Here is a 27,679-nt window from a genome sequence, read left to right as displayed (position 1 = left end):
ATGGAACTTTTATTAGGTAAAAAGATATCCAAAGCATTTGTCTTTACGTTAAATATTAAAAAATACATCAAACAAATTATTATTCTCAAACAATTGGGCACGGTCACACAAAAATTAAAAACAAAACCACAACAATAGATCTAATGTATTCCTGCAAGCAAGATTGGGGAGGAATGTGTGTATCTAACCTTTTTCTTTTATTAGTAAACATACATAGTTAACTCGTATATTGTGAAAGACAAAATTATATTCGCTAAACCAATAAAAAATAGATTGTAATAAGAATGCTTTGCAAATAAAATTTGATTTTATCTCTTTCTTCCCTAATTCACATTCTGCTTCCGCAATTTCAGGAAAGGGTAAAGTTGGGTTAAAAAGTAGCAATTTTGACAAAGTAAAGAGTTAAGATGATGCTGTGAATCTCTTCAATCAAATGGTTAGAATGAAACCTCTTCCTTCACTTGTCCATTTCTCTAAATTGTTTAACAATATGATAAGTATGAAGCATTACTCTGCTGTCCTTTCTCTTTTTCGAGAAATGCAGAAATTGGGTATCCCAATTGATGTTTTCATCTTGACTGGTGTGATTAATAATTATTGTCTGATGCATCGTTCTGATTGTGCATTTTCGGTGTTACCCATTTACTTGAAGAGTGGCATTCCATTTAGTGTTGTTACCTTTAACACCCTATTAAGAGGAATCTTTGCTGAAAATAAGGTTAAAGATGCAGTTGAATTGTTCAAAAAATTGGTGAGAAACAAGATTTGTGAGCCTGACGTAGTCATGTATGCAACTGTCATGAATGGACTTAGTAAAAGGGGCCATACTGACAAGACTTTAAGTTTGCTCCGTTTAATGGAACAAGGGAACACTAAGCCCAACATATATATCTACAACATTGTTATAGATTCAATTTGCAAAAACAGAAGCTTAGATGCTGCTATCACTCTTTTGAATGAGATGAAGCAGAGAGGTATTCCTCCAGACATAGTCACGTATAATACAATAATTGATGGTTTGTGTAGGATTGGTCAGTGGGAAAAATTTAAGATTTTGTTCTCTGAGATGGTGAACCACAATATTTATCCAAATGTGCGCACCTTCAATATACTAACACATGGACTTTGCAAAGAAGGGAAAGTTGAAGATGCGGAGGAAGTAATGAAACACATGGTCGAAAAGGGTGTAGAGCCTAATATAATCACCTATAATGCAATAATGGATGGGTATTGTTTGCGTGGTCAACTAGATAGAGCGAGGAGAATTTTTGATATCTTGATAGAGAAGGGCATTGAGCCTAGCATTTTTAGCTATAACATACTAATAAACGGATATTGTAAGAAAAAGAATTTGGCTAAGGCAATGCAATTGTTTTGTGAAATTTCTCAAAAGGGATCAAAACCTGATAATGTTACCTACAATACTATCTTGAAAGGTCTGTTTGAAGTTGGAAGAACTGGTGAAGCAAAACAAATTTACGCTGAGATGCTATCTGCGGGGACCAAGCCTGATATATACACTCATGTCACTTTGCTCAATGGTTATTTTAATTACGGACTCGTTGAAGAAGCTATGTCACTCTTTAATAAGTTAGAAAGAAAGAGAGAATATACTGATATTGCATTTTATAGTGTTGTCATTAATGGATTCTGCAAAAATGGTAAACTCGACGAAGCGCGTGCTGTTTTCAAGAAGCTTTCTTTTATTGGATTGTTTCCACATGTGAGAACATACACCGTAATGATAAATGGATTTTGTCTTGAAGGGTTGTTTGATGAAGCTAAAGATATTCTAAGAAAAATGGAAGACAACGGTTGTTCTCCAAACAATGTCACTTATAATGTCATTGTGCAAGGATTTCTCAGGTGCAAAAAAATTAGTGAAATGACAGCTTTTATGAAGGAAATGGCTGGAAGGGGTTTCTCATTTGATGCAACTACAGCTGAGTTTTTGGTAAACATTGTAAAGGAGAATCCTCCTGTCCTTGACATGATTCCAGAGCTTCACTCGAAAAATAAGAAGTGAATATTTCTTTTGTTTGGTTCATTTGGCTACGCTATCACTGTGATAGACTGATACAGTTCCCTTTTTATCCCTGCAAAAAAATGACACCCAATGCATTTGCCAAATGTGATGGCAATTAGAGCATCGCTTGAGCTTTCCAGTCATCAGTTTTGATTTGAGAAAAAATGGTGACCATACTGATTTTCTTAAAAAGAAATAATGGTAAGTTCCCTTTTTGTACAAATTATAAGTCTAGTAATATCATTTTCAGTGCTATTTGGTATCTTCAGAACATCAAAATATTCATGTTTCTGAGTAAACCCTCCCAAAGAAAAAAAATATCTGTTATATTTTCTTTTGCCGATTTCACCAGCATTGCTTGTAATTGTCTTTCATCTTTCTAGGTTTGCCCTTTTTATTGATTTTCATATTATTTAGTGTATGTTAATTTATCTGCAGGTTGATGCAGGGCAAGTTGCTAGTACCGGAATGGTTGCACCGAGTTACAACAAGCTTTGTTCATGATGACATCCTTCATCAGGAAACCATTTGTTATTATTTTTTCCGAGAAACTACCTTGATTTCTTGCAGGCTAGTGTTGGTCTTGACACTTTTACTATGTGCATTTCCATTAGTTTTGCAGTTTACTGTTGGCTTGGAAATCTTTTTTCCTAGTTTCTAACTTGGTGGTCTGATCTTGTGTAACTGTACTATTTGCTACAACTGTGCACAATCTAGTGAAAAATGAAAGCTCTAAATTTAAGGCAGATAATTGGGGGTCTTTTGTAGAGAATCATATCTTTTTTTGAAACTTGTAGTGAATCATATCTCTGCGTGTGTTTCAATGGAATGACTAAAGTGCTGGTATAAATGGCATCAAGAAGATACAGGTTAGATAGACAAGTGTCCTATGCAATGGATTTATCAGTATAATATCATTTTTAGTGCTATTTAGTTATCTTCAGGTATTTTTATTATTGTTGTCATCAGGTATTATCATTTTCTATTTTTTCTTAGAATCAATAACAATTGATTTAACTTACAAATTGCTACCAGAATAATCTTCTTGCTGGTTTCTGAAGTCGTAGTTACATCATTGGCAAACCGTATATGGAATGCTAGAACTGACAAGATCAACCCAATCCTTACCAAGGGGTGATTCATTAAAGGAGAACTTTGGTTGCATGGACGTAGATGTAATGTTAAAATTGTTCCATGATCATGTCTCCACATGTTAGCTTCATCATAGTTGTCTTTATTTTTTTTAATGACGGTGGTGTTCGGGCCCACCTGTGTGTACCTTCTACTATTCATCAAGTACATGCTACCTCCCACCAACACAAGTATCGGGTATCTTTGACTACCAGATATATTCAATTGTCTATGAAATATTGAATCTTTTGGACAATTTAAGCTATGAGTAACACATATCTATTTCCTACTAAGTTTAGTTTATCACGTGACGTGATCAGATTCTGTCACAAATTTAACCTCGTGTAAAGCACGTACACTTAACACGCAAGTATTCCTTAGCTACTAAGCTTCAAAACAATCCGTAGTCTTACTTCGAAGTAGGAGCTGATTGAACTTGAGTATTAAAATGAGTCATATTAGATTTTCTGACTATGAAACTTTAGAGTTTATATTATCGATTGAAGAAAAAATTGTAATAATACTAGTTGAGAAGTTAGATTATGGTGTAGTTTAAATTTTGAATAGTGAAATGAATTTGAATTCTTGAAAGTTGTATCGAATAATTTTAGAGTGGAATTTTGTCGAACATTTCGAAATGTCCTAATAGTTCAATTTTACACTTAGATTCTTCCCAAGCTGTTTCTTTAGAAATTTGTCTGGTACTTTTAGGTACAATGCCAAACTGTGACAGAGGGAATTGAAACCTTGAAGCCATGGAATTTCAATATCTCATATGACAAGTTAGTCATTGCATCTGGAGCAGAAGCTTTGACATTTGGAATTAAGGGTGTAAACGAGCACGCTACATTTCTTCGTGAAGTTTACCATGGTCAGGAAATATGGAGGAAACTACTTCTAAATCTCATGCAGTCTGATGTCCCTGGTATATGTTGTTTCTATTTATAGTTTCAATATAATGTTAAGTTCACGTACGATCACTGAACTTCACCTCTTATAATATAGTAAACTCATCCCAACTATTTGTTGATCATACTAAAGTAAATGAACTATGTGTGAAGTGCTGAAAAAAATACAAATGATCGGAACATACAGATGCAAAGCCTCATGTGGCAAGTGACGTGTTGTTTGTAATTTTTGAGCAATTCACTATAGTTTGATTACTTTACTGTGACAAAAAGTAGTTTTGTGACTTTACTGTTATATTGGATGAAGTTATGTTATGATCTGATGTAAAAGTTTAACCGAACAATGTGATATCGAAAGTATATTACGGACCAATTTCTTTTCACTTTTGGTCATGGATGAGGCAGGAGTTACTGAGGAAGAAAAGCGTCGACTATTACACTGTGTTGTAGTTGGAGGTGGTGCAACAGGAGTTGAGTTCAGTGGCGAAGTTAGTGACTTTATCCTAAAGATATTCTCATGTCAAAGATATTCTCATGTCAAAGACTACATTCACGTCATGTTGATTGAGGCAAACTTATTGTCTCAATTTCTATAATTATTATGTCTGTAGCAGTGTTTGAGTCTTGAAAAAACTTGAAAATGCTGCTTATATTTGATTAAGCTCCGTGTCCTTAATTGATAGGCAAATGAGATATTGTCCTCCTTTGATGATCGTTTATGTGTATATGCAACCAAACAGTTGACTAAGGTGAGATACTGATCGAATATCCGTGTAATTTTCTGTTATTGTGCTATATATGTTGAAGTATATATTACGACACAGTTACTTTGTCACAGAGTGCACTCACAGATTGAGACTCTCTTGTTATTAGATCATAATAACTAGCTAAAGTTGGATTTCCAGTTGTAACTTCTAGTTTCGGGTGTCAATAGTAGCATAGAGGCTTAATTGTTCTTATTCTTATGTATCACAATATACATGTTTTTAATGCTGCCTTTAGCAGAAAAACTGACTTAATGGACAAAATAAGCGATAGCAAGAATCTGTTCTTGAACTCTAGAGAACATGCGGAAAGAGGTTCATCTGAGCTATTGGGAAAGAATATAGAGCCATAGAGGGGTTGTCTTAATATGACAAGTGAAGCCAGTTTCCATTTGTTTTGTGTCCAGTGAAGACAAAGGAATATATCTTGGAACCGCTTACATTCTAGAAGCTGAACGTGCATCAGAAACTGTAAGAAATCCAAAAGAGATAATGGTCAAAAACACACATAAGTATCACTTTTTTGCGAATTTTCTACCTAATTTATCACGCGTTTGCGTTTCCTACCTGATCTATCACCAACTATTTATCAAAACACACCTTTACGTCCATATATAAGTTGTTTGTGATGATTGCAGTCTTATCATTTTTCAACTGTATTTCTTGTTGGGTGTGCGAACAAAGTCCCACATTTGATACCTCAAAAGAAAAAGGAGCTACTTATAAGGTGTTAGATACTCTTAATGATGTGAGACCTTTTGAGGAAAACCGTACGGGCTTGGTCCAAAGGGGAAAATATCATACACCATATTAGGAGTATTCTTAGACAATTTTAGCCCAACAGTTCAAAACATGATATGTTGGTCATTAAAACTCATAACTAGCAAAGAAGCAACCACAACAACATTCCCAGTATAGTCCCACAAAGTGGGGTCTAGGAAGGGTAGAGTAGAGTGTATGCAGACCTTACCGCTACCTTAGAAGTAGAGATGTTGTTTTCGAAATAACTAGTAATTAGTAGGTGCCATTTACATGATTTGTCAGTTTTCAGTCAGGAGTTCATCTTGTACGAGGCCTCGTCCAAGATGTGCAACCGGAGAAGATAATTCTTAGTGATGGCACAGATGTCCCCTATGGTATGTTAGTGTGGTCTACTGGTGTTGGCCCTTCACCTTTTGTCAACTCACTTGATATACCAAAAGCTAAAGAGAGGTAAGTAGTCATTTCACTCCACAATTTCCTATATAACTTCTTAAGATTCATTGACCTTTGTTCACAGTGGGAGATATAAAGATAAGGGCGAAGGATATTCATGATATTAGTTTTTTTCCCCCCTTATTTACTGATAACTCTCCATGAATTAATAGGATCGAAATTGATGAATGGTTACGCGTCCCATCGGTACAAGATGTATGCTCAATTGGTGATTGCAGTGGTTTTCTTGAAAGTACAGGCAGACAAGTTATTCCAGCTCTGGCCCAAGTAAGTTACTAAGTTCCATCAAACCCACAACCACAATGTTTGCCCCGCCCCTGTGTGTGTGTCCCAATTTTTTAAAGGTAAATGTCTCTAAATTGTCATAGGATGTTTGTTTTGTTTGATCAGGTTGCAGAGAGGCAGGGAAAATATTTGGCAAGTTTGTTGAACAAGGTGGGTAAAGAAGGTGGAGGGCATGCCAATTGTGCACAAAACATTAACTTGGGAGATCCATTTATCTACAAAATGTTTTTTTTGTTTGTACATCGGCTCCTCTGGCATGGTTTATTGCCTCGGGTTGGAACTAATTACTATAATTCGTTCACCCTATGGATTAGTCGATATTCTCCACATATGTTACCAACGGAAGCTCATATTTTTCTATTTTTCATTCCGTACATTAATTCTGAATCTATTTAACATTTTTTTAACGTATGTTCATTGCAGGAAGCAAAAGGTGTATCTCTAGCAGGATTCACAAGTTTTTTTCTTTGGCTTTCAGCATATTTGACTCGTGTAATGAGTTGGAGGAACAAGTTTTATGTTCTAATCAACTGGTTGACAACCTTAGTATTTGGTCGTGATATAAGTAGGATATAAGCCGCCGCCCCCCCCCCCCCAAAAAAAAAGGATGGTTCCTTGCGTGTTGCATTGGATTTTGTGCGAGCAGTATCGGTCTATTATCACAATTTAGATTTGAGGTTGTAGAGATCTAGGGGATCTATTTCAAGTCCCGGAATGATTTTATGTTGAATTGTTTTCATATAACGACGGCGTATTTGTAACCCATAAATTTTCATTTAATGAAAATCAAGAAGACCATCTTGAAATAAGGGCAATCCGTGCAAAATCTATATTAAAATTAGAAGAAAAAAAGGTTGTGTTCAGCAATTTGAACCTATGATTTCTTCGTCACACGATAATAATTTTTACTTTTGCACCAAGGCTCTTAACAATGCAAATAGTTGCAAAGAATTTAAAAAGTTCACCAAAGAGCAGTAAAGTTAAATTTTGAAAGGTCTCCTTCCAAACAAGATGAAACTAATGACTTCCTTGTATGTAGACTTTAAACAGTTCAGCTAATCCCAATGTTCACTTACAACAGCACAGAAAACATCTGCATGGACGCCATACTGGTCTAATAAACGACTAGAATGTGCTTGATGCGATTATCTGGTGACACGTTATGTAGAAAATTAGAAACGAAAGAGTTGAAGCATAAAAAGTCGTTGGAAAATATTACATGTATGGTATTTAGGGGATACAAACAAGTCTATTCAAGAGACAACAAAGCCAAAACGTGTACTGCAAATTGGTAAGTCTTTTTTTGAAAAAAATAAAATAAAAATTGATAACCGTGCCACTGTGGCTTGTGCGCCAAGATAATAGATTTCCCACGACAAGCCATTGTCTTTGCAACTTCAACCATGCCAAGCATCGCTCCCGCAGCTGATTGTGTCTAATATTAACGGAACTAATCTAATATACAATTTCACCATCTATGCTTCTAAAGAGTGCACTTCAAGTGAAATTATGTATTGGTAAGTGAAATTATGTATTGGTACATCATGGCCAACATGCATTAAAAAGTACATATCTAAGTGTATCATATGGTTCACGTACAAATCCCCAAAAGTCTACAAATATATATATATATATATATATATATATATGCAAATGTGATCACCATCTATGCTTCTAAAGAGTCCACTTCAAGTGACCATCCTTAAGTCTCTTCAGGTACATCACCTACGATAACAACAAACTATCGCTAAGCATAAAGTTTAGTAGCACACAAATTTTGGGCTTGGAGCCATAAATTTCTCCAATTCCCAAAAAAACGTCTCTTCAAAATTTTTTCTAGAAATGAATTCTCCATATCAAACTTAAACACATGAATTTAGCTATAGCCATATAAGGTGCTCAAGAAATGAATTCTAGAAATGAGCATATCAAAATCACCATCAAATACTTAATGATGAAGGTAGATGCTTCAAGAAAATCAAATATCAAGTAGTTCAAGATGCAAATATTCAAAATTTCAATTGTCAAGAAGCTTCATAAAGCTAATCCAAAATTCCACCAATTAGTTAATTTTGCCCAACACTACGTCAAACAACAACATCAAGCATAATCGAATAAGAAGAAGAACCAGAATCCACCCAAAAATAAAGAGAATAAAGATTAATGTTGTAAGTACCTTTTTTGTAACTAATTACTTGTATTAATCACCAAGTAATGAATGATAAATACCACAGCTAAGCGATATTACACCTTGTTCCAAAAGAAAGTCATTGATACATCAAAAAACACTACCTACTATCCAGTGTAGTCAAAGGCGCGCTTAAGCCCTGAAGCGAGGCTCAAAAGGTGTTGAGTGCTTTGCCTTACTTTATGTGCGCTTTAGTGTCGTCTGCAAGGTTCTAAGGAAAACTTTTCCTTTCCAATGAGCCTCTTCTAAAGAAGTGACACTAAACAATTGATAGTTCACTTTATCATAGTTTTGTTTTGCAATTTCTTTGGTCATATATTTGTCATTCGTGTTTATAATTATTAGTGTTGGACTAAACATATATAGTTGTATTTTTTTGTCCCTTTGCGCCTTTTTTCATTTAAGGCCACGCTTTATTTACGCTTTGTGCTTAAACCCCCAACAGACCTTAGAGCCTTTTTCGCCTTTCACCATTGAAAACACTGCTACTATCTATGGAATGTAAACAACATTATCAAAAGGATAGCTTGTAGAACACAACGCTTAGCTTCACTGATGATCTAACATAGCCTGTAGTTCTCTCTTTCTATACAAAAGACTCTGAAATTCCTTCCAGACCAAATGGCGGCAGGGAGATATTCTGTGTAAACCATCTTTAGAATTTGAGCTGAAGAAGGAGAGTAACTTTTTAGTCATAGTTTCATACTTAAATTGGACGTAAGTCCATAAATAAGATGAATTGTAAATCCAAAGTCAAGATGCACAAGATCCAAATTATTTCAAGAGGCATGTCAAAATAAGTGATAGTCACTATCACAAGAAGGATAAAGTCCAAAAGACTGCAATAGTGCTCAAGCAATTTGTATATGTGGGTGAGTTAAATTATCTTACAAAAACTAACTCCCGTTACACCAATATGACTTTAACATATTCATAACCCCACTACAAAGTTGTACACTCAATGAAAGCTAATTTATCCAAGTGTCCAAGAGTCAAGACATACTTTCTAGCAACAAAATCAATATGACAACAACAACATCAACATACCAAATGTAATCCCACAAGTGAGTTGTGAGGAGGTTATAGTGTACGTTGACCTTATCCATACCTTGGGAGGTAGAGATGTGGTTTCTGATATCTAAGAAAAATAAATTGAAAGGAAAATTCAAGTTTATGTGCAAACGACGAGATCCTCTTCAGTGGCGAGGAAATTGAGATCTTGGTCAAAATGTTTATATGTAAATGCACCCTGTGATAAAAGAAGAAAAGAGTATTATTGTTTCCATACTAGCTATATCATGTCATTATTCATTAAAAACTATAAAAGCCACTACCTAATACAATCATCATAACAGAATTGTCCACAGCAAATTATTGACTAGCCTATTAACTTCAAATCATAAATGTTTTCATTCAGAGAATGTCTTAAGACAAACCTTTCAAAGCATCTTCTTCGGAAATGGACCTTTCAGTTCCATATGAAGACAGAGCATGTCATTATTAGTACGACCTAGAAATAAGACTTTCCCAGCATAAAGCTCAAACAAACAGCAACCTACTGACCAAATATCCATCGGATGATCGTATGGGCAAGCCAAGTACAAAATACATTAACAAACAAAACCGCAGATCCATAAAACTACTTAGGATCAAAACATTAGAGCATCAAACAAAAGAAACAAAGTGAAAAGGAAGATCAAAAAATAATAAATGGAAAATCTTGAGAAATGATACTTACTGATCTCAGGGGCGCGGTAAAAGCGGCTCACGAGGTATGGATTAATTTTGTTTTTGCCAGCAAACATAGCATTGCCAAAGTCACAAAGCTTCAGCTTGTCTTTCGCTTCATTTACCTTAACAATTAAATATAGAAAATTCATTATACGCATACAAAAGCAAAGTGATAAAAAGCTACTCTCAGCAGATGCAAAGTGGGTGAATCAGCAAGCCAGCAAAAGATACAATACTCAAAATTTTTTTGTTTGGCGTTCAGCATATTTGACTCGTGTAGTGAGTTGGAGGAACAAGTTTTATGTTCTAATTAACTGGTTGACAACCTTAGTATTTGGTCATGATATAAGTAGGATATAAGAGCCCCCCCCCCCAAAAAAAAAGGATGGTTCCTTGCGTGTTGCATTGGATTTTGTGGAAGTAGTATCGATTTATTATCACAATTTAGATTTGAGGTTGTAGAGATCCAGGGGATCTATTTCATGTCCCAAAATGGTTTTATGTTGTATTGTTTTCATATAATGACGGCATATTTGTATATACACATTATTTACATATTTATCGAGTGAATATTTTTAGCGAAAGAGTGTCAAGTGACAACAATATTGTAGAATGTTGGAGAAAGAAATTGTAAAGAAATAGATCTTGAGTATAATCCAATTTCAAAAAAACAAAAAAAACGTAACAATTACTATGATATTGAATAATAGACTTATTTTTGTAATTAAAAGTAATACGATATATCATATAAGTAGAAAAATATTACTCTAATTCACATACTAAATCAAGCAAAGATATAAAACACTTTATGAATTTAATTTATTTATCTATATAATCTCATATATCTTCCTACCAAAAGATCTGACTTCTTGCAAATATTTTTATCTCCTATAATCGTCTTTAATCAATCAATAAATAAAAAATAAAAGAAGAGGCAGTGAATAAAGTTACTCCTCCCTAAATTAGAAATCTTGATTTTGAGTTCGGAGTATAAAAAATTCTTAGTAAGAATCGTGTGTCCCCGAATGGGGCCCTAGGCGCAGTGCGAATACGAAATAATTGGGCTTCAATATTAATATCGAACCAAATGAAAAATCAAAGAAAAAATTTTATATATTTTGTACACAACTTACACAGCCCATCAGTAAGCACAAAGCGAACTATTCTTTTGCTTTTTACTAAAGAATACCGTGTGTGCTCTGCAAATAGTGGCATACGCTTTATTTTTGGAGGGTTACTCTTTATTGAGTTTAACCCTATAAATCTAGTTTCGAGTATTTTTGATGTATCTTGTTCAATAGATTAATTAAGTTTGATAATTATTGGTTTAGGGTGTAGAGGGTGTAGCTTATGTCTTTGAATCATTTATTTTGATCTAACATACATGATTATGTAGTTAAAATAACATCATCAATTTTTATCTAGTGTTAAGTATTTTTTTTCTACTTAAATTAAGTGTTTAAGACATTTGAAAGAAGAATTTAAAATATTTAAAAATTGTACATAATTAAAGGAAAATTTTTAGAATAAATTCCCTTTGCATTAGATCCGAAAGATTTGATCCAACAAAAATCATGCATTATGTGACCCCTAAATATTACATTATAACTTAAATTCAAAAAGTTAGTAGCAAAAAATAATGTATTTTTTTTCTTTTTCTTTTTCTTTTACTTCACATTTTAGTGTCATTAATGTTGAAGAGTGATTTTTTTTTCATTTTTTTGGATACATATATTATTGAGAAATGATTCCAATAAAATCATCTTTAGTTTTATATAAAAATGATAAGATATATATATATATATATTGTATTTATTTTACACCCAACAATTTATTAGTTTCACTAAACGAGTAATAATTAATTTATATCAAAATACATTGAAATCATACAACGTGTAGCACAAAATATATATTATGTCGACATGGGCTGTGGTGGAATTGATTCACCCTTAGTCAGATGTTTCGGATTTGAGCCTTGTGTATGGAGAAAATTTTGTTGGGAGCGTCATCCCCAAATTGGACTTGTAGTGTGTGATCCGAATTTTGTCTGTCACACCCCAAGAGGGTACCCTAGGCATGATCGGCACTCAGAAACTATCCCTAGCCTCCGAGAGAACCACTTGGTCTCATCACTCATTCGTTCATCAGCAGAAGACTTAAGTGAAAATAAAAATACTTATGTGGGCTCACCATCAACATCAAGGAAAGAAATAATCCTTAGAAGAAGTAGTTTCAATGAAGAACTACTCCAATTACATTATCAAACTCTGTCTATGAAACCTCTAACACTATCAGATGGTGCTAATGACATATTAATGGCTACCTCAAAAGGAACACCACACTCAACAATAATAAAAGGATAAGGAGTTCCTCCGAATACAAGAAGGACTCCCCAAATAGTTGGAAAGAAATGATCTTCAACAATGCGTCTGTTAAGAATCTCTAACACCTGAATCTGTATCATAAAATGATGCAGGTCGAATGATGTCAGTACGTGTAATGTACGAGCATGTAAAATGGTAGGAAAATAAGGATAGATATCAAGAAACTCCTCTCAGGAAGACTCGGCTCAAAACTCAACATCATCTCAACATTAATATGTAATGCAAGTTTTAAAAATAATAATAATAATAATAATAATAATAATAATAATAATAATAATAATAATAATAATAATAAGCAATGCTTACTCAGTTGGGAGTTTGTCTAACCGACAACCATCACTTATGAGCTAGTGATGATACAATGAAGCGATGTCGTTTCCACATCCATCAATTACCTTGACAGGGTAAAGGAATCGCCATCTTGAATCCAATCATCAAAGTCCTCTTTTTGGGACTTAAGAGGCATAGCCTCCATCCTACGCTGGCTACGTAGTTCTGGGGTTTGAGTCAATTAAACTCTTACCCAACTCAGTGCTCAATACTACTCCCAAAATATGTGCTCATATTAAACTTATCATCTAGTCTCATTGGACTTTAATTTAAATCATCAAACTCATCTCATTACCTCTTCATAGATCATTATACTTCAAAAACATCATTTACATCTCATCAAAACATCTTGTTCAAAACATCATTTACTCAAATTTATTTAAACTCAATTCTTTTGCTTTTTCAAAACTCAATAAAATACTTATATAGTATTAATTCATATCACTCTTTTTGTCAATTAAATATTAAAAGCCAACATCTTTACTCAAAACATGTGTAAAAATATTTATGAACATCAAATCAATTAGGGTTCATGGAAAAGTAGTCATGAACAATCATTCCAATAATATGAGAGATAAAAACAATACTAATCTCAATGCATAAGTATATCTAACTCAATAGAAGAAGAATTAATTCATTTAGAATTCAAGATTTTGATAAAACTCAACTATAACTCAATTACGATGAATTTAGATATTGGGCGCATGGACGAACTCAATCCAATGATATGAATAGTCTTACATACCTTAAATTTGAAGCTTTACTTCGAATTGGAACATTCTTGAACCCCTAGCCTTTTGTCCTCGCCGGAGCGTTTTGTGTACTACCCGGAGTATAAGAATCACTGAAATAGTATTCTATACTACTAAAACTAAAACTATATTTGAGAATGAGTAAAGAAGTGTATAGAAAGAAGAGTTGCTTGAGAAAGTTTGATTAATAAAATGAGGAAATAAGGTGGGTATTTATAGGTGTGGAGGAGGGACCTAACAATAAATAAAAATAATCACAAGGATGATCTTGAAAATTCAATGAGGAATTTTGATGTCATGAATGATGTCAAATGGTTCTAGATTTTTCCATGGTAGGTGAGATGTGCTCTCTTTTAACGGAATACCCTTTTTTGAAGCTGCGTTTGAACAAGATAAATTCCTTATTAGGATTTGGTGTCTTCATAAGAATTGTAGATATAGAAGTCTAGTTTCCTTTCGTTTAAGAATCAACCAATTTGGAGCACCCTACAGTGAGATATGATTTTTATTCTACAAACACTCCATTTCGTCACAGCACTATGTCTTGCAAAGATTAATTTATTTTATCTACTTAGCCTCCGAATCTCAAGATATGGTCTCATGAAAGTTGTAGGTAAAGATGTTGGGGTTATTCATAAATTTGAATCACCTAATTTGGACTATTATATGAAAAGTTATGCGCACATTACAGAGGTAGTATCATTTTCATCGAGAATTGAAATACTACATATAATGTTTTAGGGGGTGTTACATTGTCGGGCTCCACAAACTTTGGACATCGAGTGGAAAACCGAAAAAAAATGTATACTATCACAATTCAGCATAGTTATAGATTTTTTTCCATCTCGTTTTTTTCCCTATTCTTAGTAGTTCATGACTTGTAACACTAGTTCCTTGGGGATTTTAGTGATTATTTTTATGTTGTACTTGATTTAGTGTTATTTAATTTATTTTCTCATGAAATAAACTAAAAATTTGATAGATGATCAATGAATAAAACTAATTATGTGAATAATTGATGGTTTAATTTGTTTCACATGCATAGAGATCAACATGAAATAATGTCATGTGAGACAACTACAATGGAAGAGGGATAAATGCAACCCCACCATTTGCTATCAAGACAGCCTCATTTATTCATTTTTCTGGTAATTATTTGCTGGTAATATTAGTTTGTGCTGACTTTGACCACTAATTAAATACTCCAACTCTCATTCATGACATTATTATCTTCATAACTCAAAAAAAAATGCTTTCCATTTATCACAAACACTTTGTATATTTTCCAATTTTATATGGACTATGAAAAATGCTATAATTATAGGGGGACTTCATAAATGATAAATCCCATTAGTTTAAGAGTTGATTATTTCGATATACTCTAATTTGTAATATTATTACGTATTCAGATACGTCCACATACATTTAAATACGTTTTAGATATATTGTATCCAAGTAGATTCACATGTATCTAAAATACATAACAAATCTTGCTTGCCTCTCTCTATCTCACTCGCCACGCTCACATGTATATGATATCTCAAACACATGTGAATCATGCCAGATACATACAAATATATGTATCTAGTGTGATTCGCATGTATCTAAGATACATATGAATCTCACTCGCCCCCCTAATCTCTCTCGCCTCTCTCCCTATTTTAATGTATCTGGTAGCAAAAATACATGTATATAGTAGGAAACTCTTAATAATGATAAGATACGTTATATTTAATAGTATATATAATACTAGTAAATATGGTAGTGAAGTATGTGTAATTATGTAGTTTTTCTTATATTATATTCACACCACATGGTATTTTCATTGTTGCCAAAATTAATTGAATTATCTATACTATATTAAAAGCACGAAGGTCCTTAATAAATTTTATTTGAACATTTTGCCTTCATTAAAATATTTCGTTTTAGACAAAGTCGTCTTTTCACCATTTTCTCAAATTATTATTTAATTATTTTTATTATATTGACTAGACTCTTATATGTGGGAAGCAAAATTAAATAGTTTTCTTTCACTAAACTCCTAAAATATATGGCAAGAATATGACTTCAAAATCAATTAAGTTTTATGTATTAAATTCTTCCATATTAAGGACTCTTTATCATGGGAAGAACCCTGATAAAATAAGGACTTCTAAACCTAGAATATATGGAGAAAAAAATTAGATATCTATTTTTAATATTAAGTGAATTAATGTCGACCACGTTCCATATCTATAAAAATCAAGGTCTTTTTTACCTCAACTCCTATTTGGTAGAAGATCCAAAAAGTTTTCTTCTTTGCAAATATGAGCAACTTTTCTCTTTTGAGTTTTTTTAAAGCTTATCCTTGATGTCTTTTTTATTTTACGTTCTAATTTTTTTTCCTATTCTTTTGTTGTTAGTTTAAATTAGGCTATTAACAAGGTGAAGATCCTTTAAACTTTTAAGATGAACTTTTTTTTCATAATCTTAAATTTTTAAATTCATCTCTATATATAAGTCATTGTGGATTAATTTTTTTGTGCATGTGAAGAAAAATTTATGCGGAACATGTGAATGAGACTTCGTGCCAAGGATTTGGAGACATGTTTGTTTTTTAAATTTTATTTCTAATTAGGGTTGTGTGTCGGTTGATTCGATTCATTTTTGAAGTTTATCGATTCGACTTATCGGTTATCAGTTCGTAGACATCCGAAATTGTTATAGAACCATTAAGATATTAGTTTATTGGTTATCGATTTATTAATTATCAGTCATTATCTATTTAGTTATCGATTTATCAGTTATTCATCATTATCAGTTCGGTTATCGATTTAACCGTTAAGATTTGACGCAAAAAATTATTGAAAATCACTTTTAAAATAAGGTGACAAACCAAATGAATCATGCACATGAGTTGAAAGATTGCATCTTTTTCAAAAACAAACAGTAGCACATTGTAGAATAACCAAGAGTTTGAGACAACAACAAATATAACTATGAACTAAACCCTAAGTCAATGACTTTATATATCAAATGATATAAATATAATTTATTAATATACTATCGGGTTATCGGTTATATGTTAAGAAAAATCTCAAACCGTTAAGAACAAATAACCCGATAATAAAAAAAAATTATTATCGAAACCGCTGAAAAAACCTATTACCTATTACCAATAGCTTATTTTCGATTTTGGTTCAATTTTTAACCACCTTATTTGTAATTCATATTGGTACTATTTACTTTGTGAAGGTGTTTGATAATCTCTCTATGATAATATTTTTCTCCGGTGCCGACTTGGACAATGGAAAAAATCACTCATTTTGATAAGATAATATATTTTCAAAAGACCCCTATATAAATATATGGTCTCATTAATATTATAAATTCGTCAAGAAGATTGGTGGTGGAATGGAGAAGTATAAGGCAAAGTGAAAGCCAAGAAGGTTGCCTATACAAAGTGATTGGAGTGTGTGGATGAGGAGGAGAACAATAGGCTTAGAGACATCTATAAGAAGGCAAAGACGGAAGCGAAGTCGGTGGTGGTCACCAGTGCTAAGATGACATCTTTTGAACGCTTGTATGTTCAGTTAGGGGAAAAAGGTGAGGATAAGAGATTGTATAGGCTTGCCAAAGCGAGCGAGAGAGAAAAGCATGAGATTTGGACCTAGTAAAGTGCATCTAGGACGAGGAAGGTGAAGTGTAAGTGGATGAGACTTCTATCAAGCAAAGGTGACAAACTTACTTTCACAAACTCCTAAATGAAAAAGGAGACAGAGACATTGTACTGGGTGATTTGGCGTACTCTTATAGTCTTCAAGACTTTAGGTACCGTAGGTGTTTTAATGTTGAGAAGATTGAACGTGCTCTTAACAGGATGAGGAAAGGGGGAGCGATAGGCCCTGATGAGATTCCGATGGACTTTTGGAAGAGCACTGACAAGACAGGTTTGAAGTTGTTGATTAAGTTATTTAATGTTATTTTAAAGACTGCTAAGATGCCTGATGAATGGAGGTGGAGTACTATGGTTCCACTGTAGAAGAACAAGGGTGATATCAAAAACTGTAATAATTATAGGTGTATCAAACTATGAATCCATACTATGAAGATTTAGGAGAGAGTGGTGGAGATGAGGGTGAGGAGAGGAATGTCAATCTCAGAGAATCAGTTCGGATTCATGCCGGGGCGGTTGACTACTGAAGCAATCCATATTATGTAGAAACTGGTGGAGAAATTTAAAGAAAGAAAAAGATATCTCCATATGATGTTCATTGACCTTAAAAATGCTTATGTCAAAGTTCAGAAGGGTGTTCTCTAGAGGTGTCTGGAGGCTAAAGGTGTCCCGATGATATATATTAGGGCGATAAAAGACATGTATACTGGAGCCAAGACTCGGGTTAGGACGGTGGGAGGTGACTCAGAGCATTTTCCTGTTGAGGTGGGACTATATCAGAGATCTGTGCTAAGCCCATTTTCTTTTTGCCTTGGTGATGGATGAGCTGACACGATATTCAGGAGGAGGTTCCATGGTGTATGCTATTTGCCAGACGACATAGTTTTGATTGATAAGACTTGGGACGGAGTTAATGATAAGTTGAAGATTTGGAGACAAATGCTAGGGTCTTGCTTTGAAAGTCGAACCCCGAATCAGATGTCAGGATTGGATCTCAGTTCGACAGTAGGATCTCGAGGTCGGGTCCTAAATCAGTCATTAGTGTCAAATGTCGAGGTCGAATACTGATTCGAAAGTCGAGTCCTGAGTAAGGAGTCTGTTTCATGTCCGATTTGGAAGTTGGGTCCTAGGTTGAGAGTCGGGCCTCAAGAGTCTGGGTTGGGTCCCACGGGAGTATCCAGTCGGGTCCTGATTCAGATGTCGCATCTGAGTTTGAATGTCGGGTCCCGGGTAAGGGTGTCAGAAGTCATGTCTCAGATTGAATGTGGAGTTGGATCCTAATCGATCATCGATGTCGTGTTTACATTCAAATGTCGAGGTCAGAATTTTTCATAGAAAATATTTTCCTACATCTAATTTTGCTCCTTATTTATTGGTATGGTAGTAAGTTATAATATTTCTTTTTAAGTATATTTTTTCCTTAAAACACTTAAGTTATTTTAATTTTTTTTTGTACTTAATAAATAATATACACATAAAAATTTATTCTTATAATATATATATATATACAAAAATCAAATTAATCAATAAATCAAATTATTCATTTTTTTACATAAAGATTGAAGTTCTAAAAATTTCCAAAAAGCACACGAAATAAAGATTGAAGTCCATATATTAGGGCACGCTGAGCAGGGCAACAGTCACACATCCATTAGCCATTGAAGATGAAGAGAATTTCTCTGCGAAATGGCAATGCTATTCCCTTTATCTCTTTCTTCCCTAATTCACATTCTGCTTCCGCAATTACAGTAAGAGATTATTCTGATAAATCCATTTCAGGAAAGGGTAAAGTTGGGTTAAACAGTAGCAATTTTGACAAAGTAAAGAGTTTAGATGATGCTGTGAATCTCTTCAATCAAATGGTTAGAATGAAACCTCTTCCTTCACTTGTCCATTTCTCTAAATTGTTTAAGAATATGATAAGTATGAAGTATTACACTGCTGTCCTTTCTCTTTTTCGAGAAATGCAGAAATTGGGTATCCCAATTGATGTTTTCATCTTGACTGGTGTGATTAATAGTTATTGTCTGATGCATCGTTCTGATTGTGCATTTTCGGTGTTAACCATTTACTTGAAAAGTGGCATTCCATTTAGTGTTGTTACCTTTAACACCCTATTAAGAGGAATCTTTGCTGAAAATAAGGTTAAAGATGCAGTTGAATTGTTCAAAAAATTGGTGAGAAACAAGATTTGTGAGCCTGACGTAGTCATGTATGCAACTGTCATGAATGGACTTAGTAAAAGGGGCCATACTGACAAGACTTTAAGTTTGCTCCGTTTAATGGAACAAGGGAACACTAAGCCCAACATATATATCTACAACATTGTTATAGATTCCCTTTGCAAAGACAGAAGCTTAGATGCTGCTATCACTCTTTTGAATGAGATGAAGCAGAGAGGTATTCCTCCAGACATAGTCACGTATAATACAATAATTGATGGTTTGTGTAGGATTGGTCAGTGGGAAAAAGTTAAGATTTTGTTCTCTGAGATGGTGAACCTTAATATTTATCCAGATGTGCACTCCTTCACCATACTAATAGATGGACTATGCAAAGAAGGAGAAGTCGAAGGTGCGGAGGAAGTAATGAAACACATGGTCGAAAAGGGTGTAGATCCTGATATAATCACCTACAATGCAATTATGGATGGATATTGTTTGTGTGGTCAACTAGATAGAGCAAGAAGAATTTTTGATATCGTGATAGAGAAGGGCATTGAGCCTGACATTATTAGCTATAACATACTAATAAACGGATATTGTAAGAAAAAGAATTTGGCTAAGGCCATGCAATTGTTTTGTGAAATTTCTAGAAAGGGATCAAAACCTAATAATGTTACCTACAATACTATCTTGCAAGGTCTGTTTGAAGTTGGAAGAACTGGTGAAGCAAAACAAATTGATGCTGAGATGCTATTTGCGGGGACCAAGCCAAATATATACACTCATCTCACTTTGCTCAATGGTTATTTTAAGTGTGGACTTGTTGAAGAAGCTATGTCACTCTTTAATAAGTTAGAAAGAAGTGGAGAATATACTAATAATGCATTTTATAGTGTTGTCATTAACGGATTGTGCAAAAATGGTAAACTCAACGAAGCGCATGCTGTTTTCGAGAAGCTTTCTTTCCTTGGATTGTTCCCGGATGTGAGAACATACACCGTAATGATAAATGGATTTTGTCTTGAAGGGTTGTTTGATGAAGCTAAAGATATTCTAAGAAAAATGGAAGACAACGGTTGTTCTCCAAACAATGTCACTTATAATGTCATTGTGCAAGGATTTCTCAGGTGCAACAAAATTAGTGAAATGGCATCTTTTATGAAGGAAATGGCTGGAAGGGGATTCTCATTTGATGCAACTACAGCTGGTTTTTTGGTAGACGTTGTAAGGGAGAATTCTTCTGTCCTTGACATGATACCAGAGCTTCACTCGAAAAATAAGAAGTGAACATTTCTTTTGTTTGGTTCATTCGGCTACGCTATCACTGTGATACAGCTTCCTTTTTATCCCTGCAAAAGAAATGTCGTCCAATGCATTTGCCAAATGTGATGGCAATTAGAACATCGCTTGAGCTTTCCAAACATCAGTTTTGATTTGAGAAAAAATGGTGACATACACATTCTCTTAAAAAAGAAATAATGGTAAGTTCCCCTTTGTGTACACATTATAAGTCTAGTAATATCATTTTCAGTGCTATTTTGTATCTTGGCCCAGTTTTATGCCAACAAAATTTGCTGCTTGATTTACAAGCAATGCTGGAGAAATCGGCAAAAGAAAATATTAATAGATATTTTCAAAGGAAAATTTACAAGCAATGCTGGAGAAATCGGCAAAAGAAAATATTAATAGATATTTCCAAAGGAAAATATTAACTGTATTTCGAAGATACAAAATAGCACTGAAAATGATATTACTAGACTTATAATGTGTACACAAAAGGGAACAAAATTTGCTGCTTGATTTACAAGCAATGCTGGAGAAATCGGCAAAAGAAAATATTAATAGATATTTTTTTTTCTTTGGGAGGGTTTACTCAGAAGCATGAATATTTCGATGTTGCTGAAGATACAAAATAGCACTGAAAATGATATTACTAGACTTATAATGTGTACACAAAAGGGCCAAAATTTTCCTTTGAGACTGATGTGTCCAAACACTTATCTGCTCTCTGTAATTCTTTCATACAGCAGCATTCAGAAAATCAAGATGAATAGCTTGAGTCTGCTATATTTTTGGTGTAAACAAGATTTGGTGGGGGAGGTAGAAAGTTTAGTGGACTTTATAGCTCAATTGTAAAGTTTTTGCCCAGTTTTTGGCTTTTGAAATTACCCCCTGGGGGCTGTAAATCCCACCTGATCAGGTTTTGCTGTTGAGTTTTGATGTGAATATAAAGTTACCTTTATCCAAAAAAATATAAAATTCTTTCATACAGTTTAGTGGTGTTATTTAAGATTTGAGTCTTTACTATGCTTTTGTGACAATCTTGCTGTCGTTTTCATTTCTTGTGCCATCATATCAAGTTCCATCATTGTAGTTCTGTTATCTTAACTTGATGCTTTGACATCTGACTTTAAACTTAAGAGAAATATCAGTGAAAGAATTGTTGACTACGATTTGTTTAAACTATTGTTATGATTCCTCTGAGTGGAAGTGATGTCTGTTGTGAAATGTTATATGTGATACATCTAAGACTAATTCTTAACTTAGCGCGTTGAATTACGGACTTGTTGAAGAAGCTATGTAACTCTTTAATAAGTTGGAAACAAAGACAGAAAATATTGATATTGTATCTTACAATATTATCATTAATGGATTGTGTAAAAATGGTGAACTCGATAAAGCTCATGCTATTTTTGAGAACTTTATTCAATGGGATTGCTTCCGGATGCGATAACATACAATACAATGATAACTGGATTTTATCTAAAAGGGTTGTTAGATGAAGCTAAAGATATGCTTAGAAAAATGGAGGGGAACAATTGTCTTCCTAACAATGTCACTTACAATGTTATTGTGCAAGGATATCTTAGGTGCAGGAAAATAAATGAAATGGTAACTTTTTTTAAGGAAATGACTGGAAGGGGCTTCTCATTTGATGCAACTACAGCAAAGTTACTGGTGAACTCTATAAGTGAGAATCCTCCCGTCCTTGACATGATACCAGAGCTTCATGCGAAAAACAAGAAGCGAATATTTCTTTCGCTTGGTTTATTCAGCTATGTTATAACTTTGATACAATTTTGGTTTATCACTTCACATGAAAAGGAATCCAATGCAATTGTGGAAGATGAAAAATGAAAATCAAAACGTTGCTTGGGTTTTCATGCTGGCTTATCGAGGAGGTACATCACTTCTGATATTTTGATTGTTTTTCCACTATTCTTTATCATGAAAATCTGGTATTACTGGTCTCTTGATATGATAAATAGTGTGAGTTACCCTTATGTGTACACATTATAAGTTTAGGAATAGCATTTCCAATGCTATTTGTTATCTTCTGTATTGTCATTTTCTATCTATTTGAGGAGTAGTATATCTCAGATAGGCATTCCATTAAATGATGTCAATTTAATTAATGTGTGGTTTGCAGAACAGGTTCATCACGGTCACGCCTGAAACTGAAGTTCTGAAAGCGAAGCAACTGATGATAGGTACTACTTTCTGCTTCATTTCTTTTTTGAATGCCCTTTTTTAGTGTATTTGCTTTATACACAATAAGATTTGCAATAATGTACTATATGATGGACTTGAGGAGTAACATATGATATACAAACAATTTAAGTCACGCCAAAAAGAAAAGAGAGTATACAAGAACAACAATGAGAGTATACAAGAACAACAATTTTGAAAGAACAAATTTTGGAATACTTAGCAAGACTACTGGTTTTTAACTATAAAGCACACAAAATGAAGAAAAAAAGGGGGAAACTTGACAGGAGTACTTATTCGCCACAACAGAGTTGTCTGAGGATTTATCTTTGCCCTCTAAAGCTGATGTACTGGCAAAGAAAATTGTATCTCGTATTCCTTACACGCCCTCTGCAAAGAAAATTACACTGGTTGAAGAAATCGGAATAAAAGAAGAAGAGAACTTACTCCATTTTATGTGACACTCTTTTTCTTTTTAGCATGTTTTTAATAGTACAACGCCTTTCTATAATTGAAAATAATTTAATTATAAATTTCTCATTTTACCTTTAATGACATGCTTTTTTATAGCCACAAATATGACATGGCATGTTTAAGACTAGAAGTTCCTTCCTTTTTCAAACTCGGTGTCCAGTCAAACTCTAACTCATAAAGTTAAATGGAATATGTAATAAGCTCCGTCTATACTTACATATTTCCCAAGGTAAGAGCGCTCACTACTTTTCACGCATGGTGCTTAAATAACGAGATATTATTCAGGCCAATGACCTGAAGCTCGTCCCCTCCCCTAATATCTTCAGCATATTCCTTAATGTTCTTAGCGGAATATGAAAGTTTAGGGCTCTCTATAAGTCTTTCAATTTTAATGAATAAATATCGCCGAAACTAGGCAGAATCTCCTCAAGCTTACGACATCCCCAGTGTACTAATTTCTGACGCACGTGAAAGGATTCCTCCCCAACCTCCCACTTGGCAAGAGTCAGTTCGCTCATATTAAACAAAATTGAGATTCATAAAGGTGTCTTCCTCCCCCGTGTTCCATTTTTCTCCCTGGATAATTGAGTCAACAAGGGTCAGCTCTTCAAGGTTGGGCAGTCTCCCTATTGTTGATAGTGAATTGGATGTCATAGGAAAGTCAGACGAACACGAATTTTTCAAACTCAATGGGAAGTGAAAATCCCATGGCTGATTTGTCTCTACACTGTCATTTGTGTTTGAACTTATAAAACCTACTGTAAGCGATTCTAGTTCATTACAGACATCCAATTTTGGGAACCAATATCGGTCTGTTGAATAATCCCATGCTTTCTTGAGACTCAATTGAAGATTGGAAAACCCTTTGAAAATATCTTCTGTATCTTTTGAATAGGAAACCACAAGTTTATCTAAACATTTCAAGTTCTCTAACTTTGTATCCTCTGCTAACAGTATTGGTTCATCTGTATCCATATCAAAAAAAGAATAAGCACTCAAGTATACATGAAAGTCATGCACAAACAACTTTTCATTTCTTGCTTTTCTCAAACAGAAGTCTTGAAGTTGGAAAGTCGGGTATTTACTTATCTCGTTGAAAAGAACTACCAAGCTACTGGAAATTAAATTATCCAAATAAACGTCCATCACTTCTTCCACATTCCTCATCTCGGTCTGTTCCTCAGCACACCGTACCATTTTCAAAACATTGACTGAATTTTCTCTGTCCTTCTGGAAAGATGCAAGGTATAGAAAGCATGGCTTTTGGTGATGTTGTAAATGGTCATAACTTAATTCTATAATCTTCATCACTTCCACTTCACTGTTGAAAATAAAGGAACTCAAATTATTTTGAACTTCAAGCCACACAAGTCTTTTTCTTTTCCAAACCTGCAATGACTCCAGCAATCAGATCAGCCACCAAAGGAAGACGATGAAATTTTGGGCTATTTTCTTTTCCAACACCCAATAGTTCATCAGGGCAATTCTCTTTTCCAGATGTCCTTTTCTCTAATAACTTCAAACATTCATCTGGTCTGAGCAATTGAAGGTGAAGTCATGTGTTGATTTCCATGCAAAGCCACTTTCTTTTCTCGAGTAGTAAAAATAAATTCTACTACCTTCTCAACGTCTGGAAAAGGTCTTGTTAACTCATCCCCTGTTGTGGTATCCCACAAGTCATCTCAGTCAATAAGATACCACTTTCCATACAGTTGTTTCCGTAACTTATCATCAACATCAATATTCTCACTCAATTTCGAACCAATCCAGTAACTTGATTAAAAAATTTATTCAACAACTCCTAAAATATTCTTGGTGGATTGTGCACCATGCGCGAATGTCGAAATGACTAGAAACTGATTTATCTGAAACTGATTTATCATTGTATACTTTGTACGCCAAAGTAGTTTTACCCGAACCCGGCATACCAGCGATCGTAATAATATCTAGATCTGCCGGTCCACTCGTGAGCTTCCTCATTATCCAATTTGTCTCCTCCTCAAAACCTACAATTATGTAACTCACAATTTGCTGCAGGAATCTCAGTGAACTGGACTTGGGAGAATGTGAATTGGAAGACCTCAGTGGCCATTGGCTTTAGTCATTTTCCTGATAGCTCCATGCACACTGCTTTTGTCACTTAACATTCCTTGTTCGGCTTCTGGGGTCGGCTTCTCAGCTTTGGAGCGTCTAGTTTCTCGCTCTCCTCATTTAAGCACTCTTCGGCTCAATTGTGCTGTGTCCATCGAGAAACTTCCATAGCTACTTTGCCATGCCTCCCAGTTGGTTGAATATGGTACCGGATCCTCACTGCTGACATACAGGCTGATGTTCCTGAAGTTTCTTAAACGTATCTCAAGCTTTTTCAGGCTGCAATCAACTCCAAAGCTTGAGTGAGGTTTGGGAGGCCATGCCAGCCTACTATTTATCCACTCCACTCCAAACTCACCTCTTTGAATTTAAGCTATGCTGCCATTCAAATACCTGGTCTTGGCAAGCATTCATTGTTATGCTGATTTTGAAAACTGCCAGGGATAAATAAACAGCATAGATAAGCTTTGGTGTATACTGAATAACGTAGCTGAACGATTAATGTCGAGTAATTTCTCTGAATTATTTGCTGGTCAGCCATATGGAGAATAACTTACTGTTGCATAGTTGTTGTTATCTGTATTAAAGACTTCTCAGTTATTTGATTTTTGATCCTACACTTTGACAATGAGGCTCTGTTGTCCAATACTTCAAAGTTGGAGACAATGCGATCCCTTTTGGTGTGTAATTGTGCAGTAAGTTTTGAAGTATGTAAGCTGCTAGCTCAGAAGTTACCAAGGCTTAATGTTGAAGTTATAGAGGGGAGGGGTCATCTGGATACGAGGCCAGAAAGTTGCCCTGTGTATCCTATTTTGTATCATTATGTATCAATTTAACTTTCTCTAGTGACTTGTTCATCTGGTGGAATGGTGTTGTCATGTACTTCTGGGCATGTATGGTTAATCTTTGGTTGTAATTTTCTTTGAAGATTAATGTGAATCAAGACATTCATTTAACCTTGCGACATGATGCAAATGGAATCCCATTTGTTGAACTTTTAGAAGGTATTTTAGTGTTTTACTTTTATTATTAGTGTGAATGCAAAGAAAAATAAATAGAGAATGACATAAACATCATAGCATAGAAAGTATACTGATACTGTACTATTATTTAGGTCAAACAAATAAAATAATATTTCTAATTTTTTTTTATACCGACCATGTATCACATCAAATAAATAAAATAATATTTGTTATAACTAAAAAATTTAAGGACTATGTAAGAAGCCGCAATCATACATGCACCGCTTGGAATACTATCAGCATCTTTTAAGCTCATAGTCGGACAAGTGTGGTTGGAATTCTTTTCAAATTGATGTAATCTAAATTTAAAAGGCACTGAATTTGATACCTTTTATTTTGTGTCAAATCTTTTTACATATTTGAAAGAAAAATATACTTGCTCCGTTTCTATTTATTTATCTCTAACACCTGTATTTGTATCATAAAATGATGCAGGTCGAATGACGTCAGTACGTGTAATGTACGAGCATGTAAAATGACAGGAAAGTAAGGATAGATATCAAGAAACTCCTCTCAGGAAGACTCGACTCAGAACTCAACATCATCTCAACATTAATATGTAATGCAAGTTTTAAAAATAATAATAATAATAATAATAATAATAATAATAATAATAATAATAATAATAATAATAAGCAATGCTTACTCAGTTGAGAGTTTGTCTAACCGACAACCATCACTTATGAGCTAGTGATGATACAACGAAGCGATGTCGTTTCCACATTCATCAATTACCTTCAAAAAAAAATTATTCTCCCTCTCGGTTGATTTAGTAGGATGCCCAAGTGATATATGCACAGGGGCCAACTAGAGGGTCAACTACAGGTTTGGGTGAAACCAAGAGCTTTTGTATAGACTCTGTATTTGTATTAGAAAAATCAATGTATTCATATAGGATACACGTTTCTTTAATTGAAAAAATAACAGACTTTTTAATCAAGCATGCACAATTTAAAAAGGCTTTAATTGGAAATAACAACAAATTACTTATTGTAATGGCTTTCTTGCTTTTCGAATTAGTTTGTTTTTTTCATTCTTCTACCTCATATTTGTTAAATTCATTCACTTA

The 27,679-nt window shown here is 34.1% G+C and overlaps 2 protein-coding genes, 1 long non-coding RNA gene, 1 other non-coding gene and 2 pseudogenes across 12 annotated transcripts in view; 5 read left to right on the top strand and 1 right to left on the bottom strand.

Moving 5' to 3' along the window:
- On the top strand, window positions 1-2,046 carry LOC129898950 (putative pentatricopeptide repeat-containing protein At1g12700, mitochondrial; annotated as a pseudogene).
- Window positions 2,047-2,875: 829 nt separating this feature from the next.
- On the top strand, window positions 2,876-6,908 carry LOC129898948 (internal alternative NAD(P)H-ubiquinone oxidoreductase A1, mitochondrial-like). Its single transcript, XM_055973662.1, has 8 exons — window positions 2,876-2,932; window positions 3,869-4,082; window positions 4,471-4,634; window positions 4,749-4,814; window positions 5,881-6,041; window positions 6,197-6,311; window positions 6,435-6,602; window positions 6,753-6,908. The coding sequence occupies exons 1-8, from the start codon at window positions 2,876-2,878 to the stop codon at window positions 6,903-6,905; spliced, it is 1,098 nt and encodes a 365-aa protein (XP_055829637.1). The 3' UTR covers window positions 6,906-6,908.
- A 4,476-nt stretch (window positions 6,909-11,384) lies between these two features.
- LOC129901930 (U5 spliceosomal RNA) lies at window positions 11,385-11,500 on the top strand. The gene has a single exon (XR_008770010.1). It is a non-coding gene; the product is annotated as a U5 spliceosomal RNA (small nuclear RNA).
- A 7,474-nt stretch (window positions 11,501-18,974) lies between these two features.
- The window catches only part of LOC129901554 (putative pentatricopeptide repeat-containing protein At1g12700, mitochondrial), a 38,749-nt gene continuing 30,044 nt past the window's right edge, over window positions 18,975-27,679 (top strand). For all 9 annotated transcript variants that reach the window (XM_055976781.1, XM_055976777.1, XM_055976775.1 and 6 more), the window contains exon 1: window positions 18,975-21,074. In XM_055976781.1, the coding sequence (XP_055832756.1) occupies window positions 19,034-20,821 (1,788 nt within the window). In that variant the 5' untranslated portion in view covers window positions 18,975-19,033 and the 3' untranslated portion in view covers window positions 20,822-21,074. The remainder of the gene's footprint in view (window positions 21,075-27,679) is intronic.
- LOC129901558 (uncharacterized) lies at window positions 22,512-23,074 on the top strand. Its single transcript, XR_008769866.1, has 2 exons — window positions 22,512-22,716; window positions 22,965-23,074. It is a non-coding gene; the product is annotated as an uncharacterized LOC129901558 (long non-coding RNA).
- On the bottom strand, window positions 24,017-25,528 carry LOC129898788 (putative late blight resistance protein homolog R1A-3; annotated as a pseudogene).

This window comes from Solanum dulcamara, chromosome 8, assembly GCF_947179165.1.
Source record: "Solanum dulcamara chromosome 8, daSolDulc1.2, whole genome shotgun sequence".
Classification (NCBI taxonomy): domain Eukaryota; kingdom Viridiplantae; phylum Streptophyta; class Magnoliopsida; order Solanales; family Solanaceae; genus Solanum; species Solanum dulcamara.
The sequence above is the reverse complement of the archived record's forward strand: the minus strand, read 5'-3'. Positions and strand labels throughout refer to the sequence as shown.

What these genes read in the sequence shown, in the direction of transcription:
- LOC129898948 (XM_055973662.1), top strand. Translation starts at nt 2,876, where the DNA reads ATGGCATCAAGAAGATACAGGTTAGATAGACAAGTGTCCTATGCAATG. An exon ending in CAACCAAACAGTTGACTAAG is followed by an intron (nt 4,815 to 5,880) that starts GTGAGATACTGA and finishes GTCAGTTTTCAG; the next exon opens with TCAGGAGTTCATCTTGTACG. An exon ending in GGCATGGTTTATTGCCTCGG is followed by an intron (nt 6,603 to 6,752) that starts GTTGGAACTAAT and finishes TGTTCATTGCAG; the next exon opens with GAAGCAAAAGGTGTATCTCT.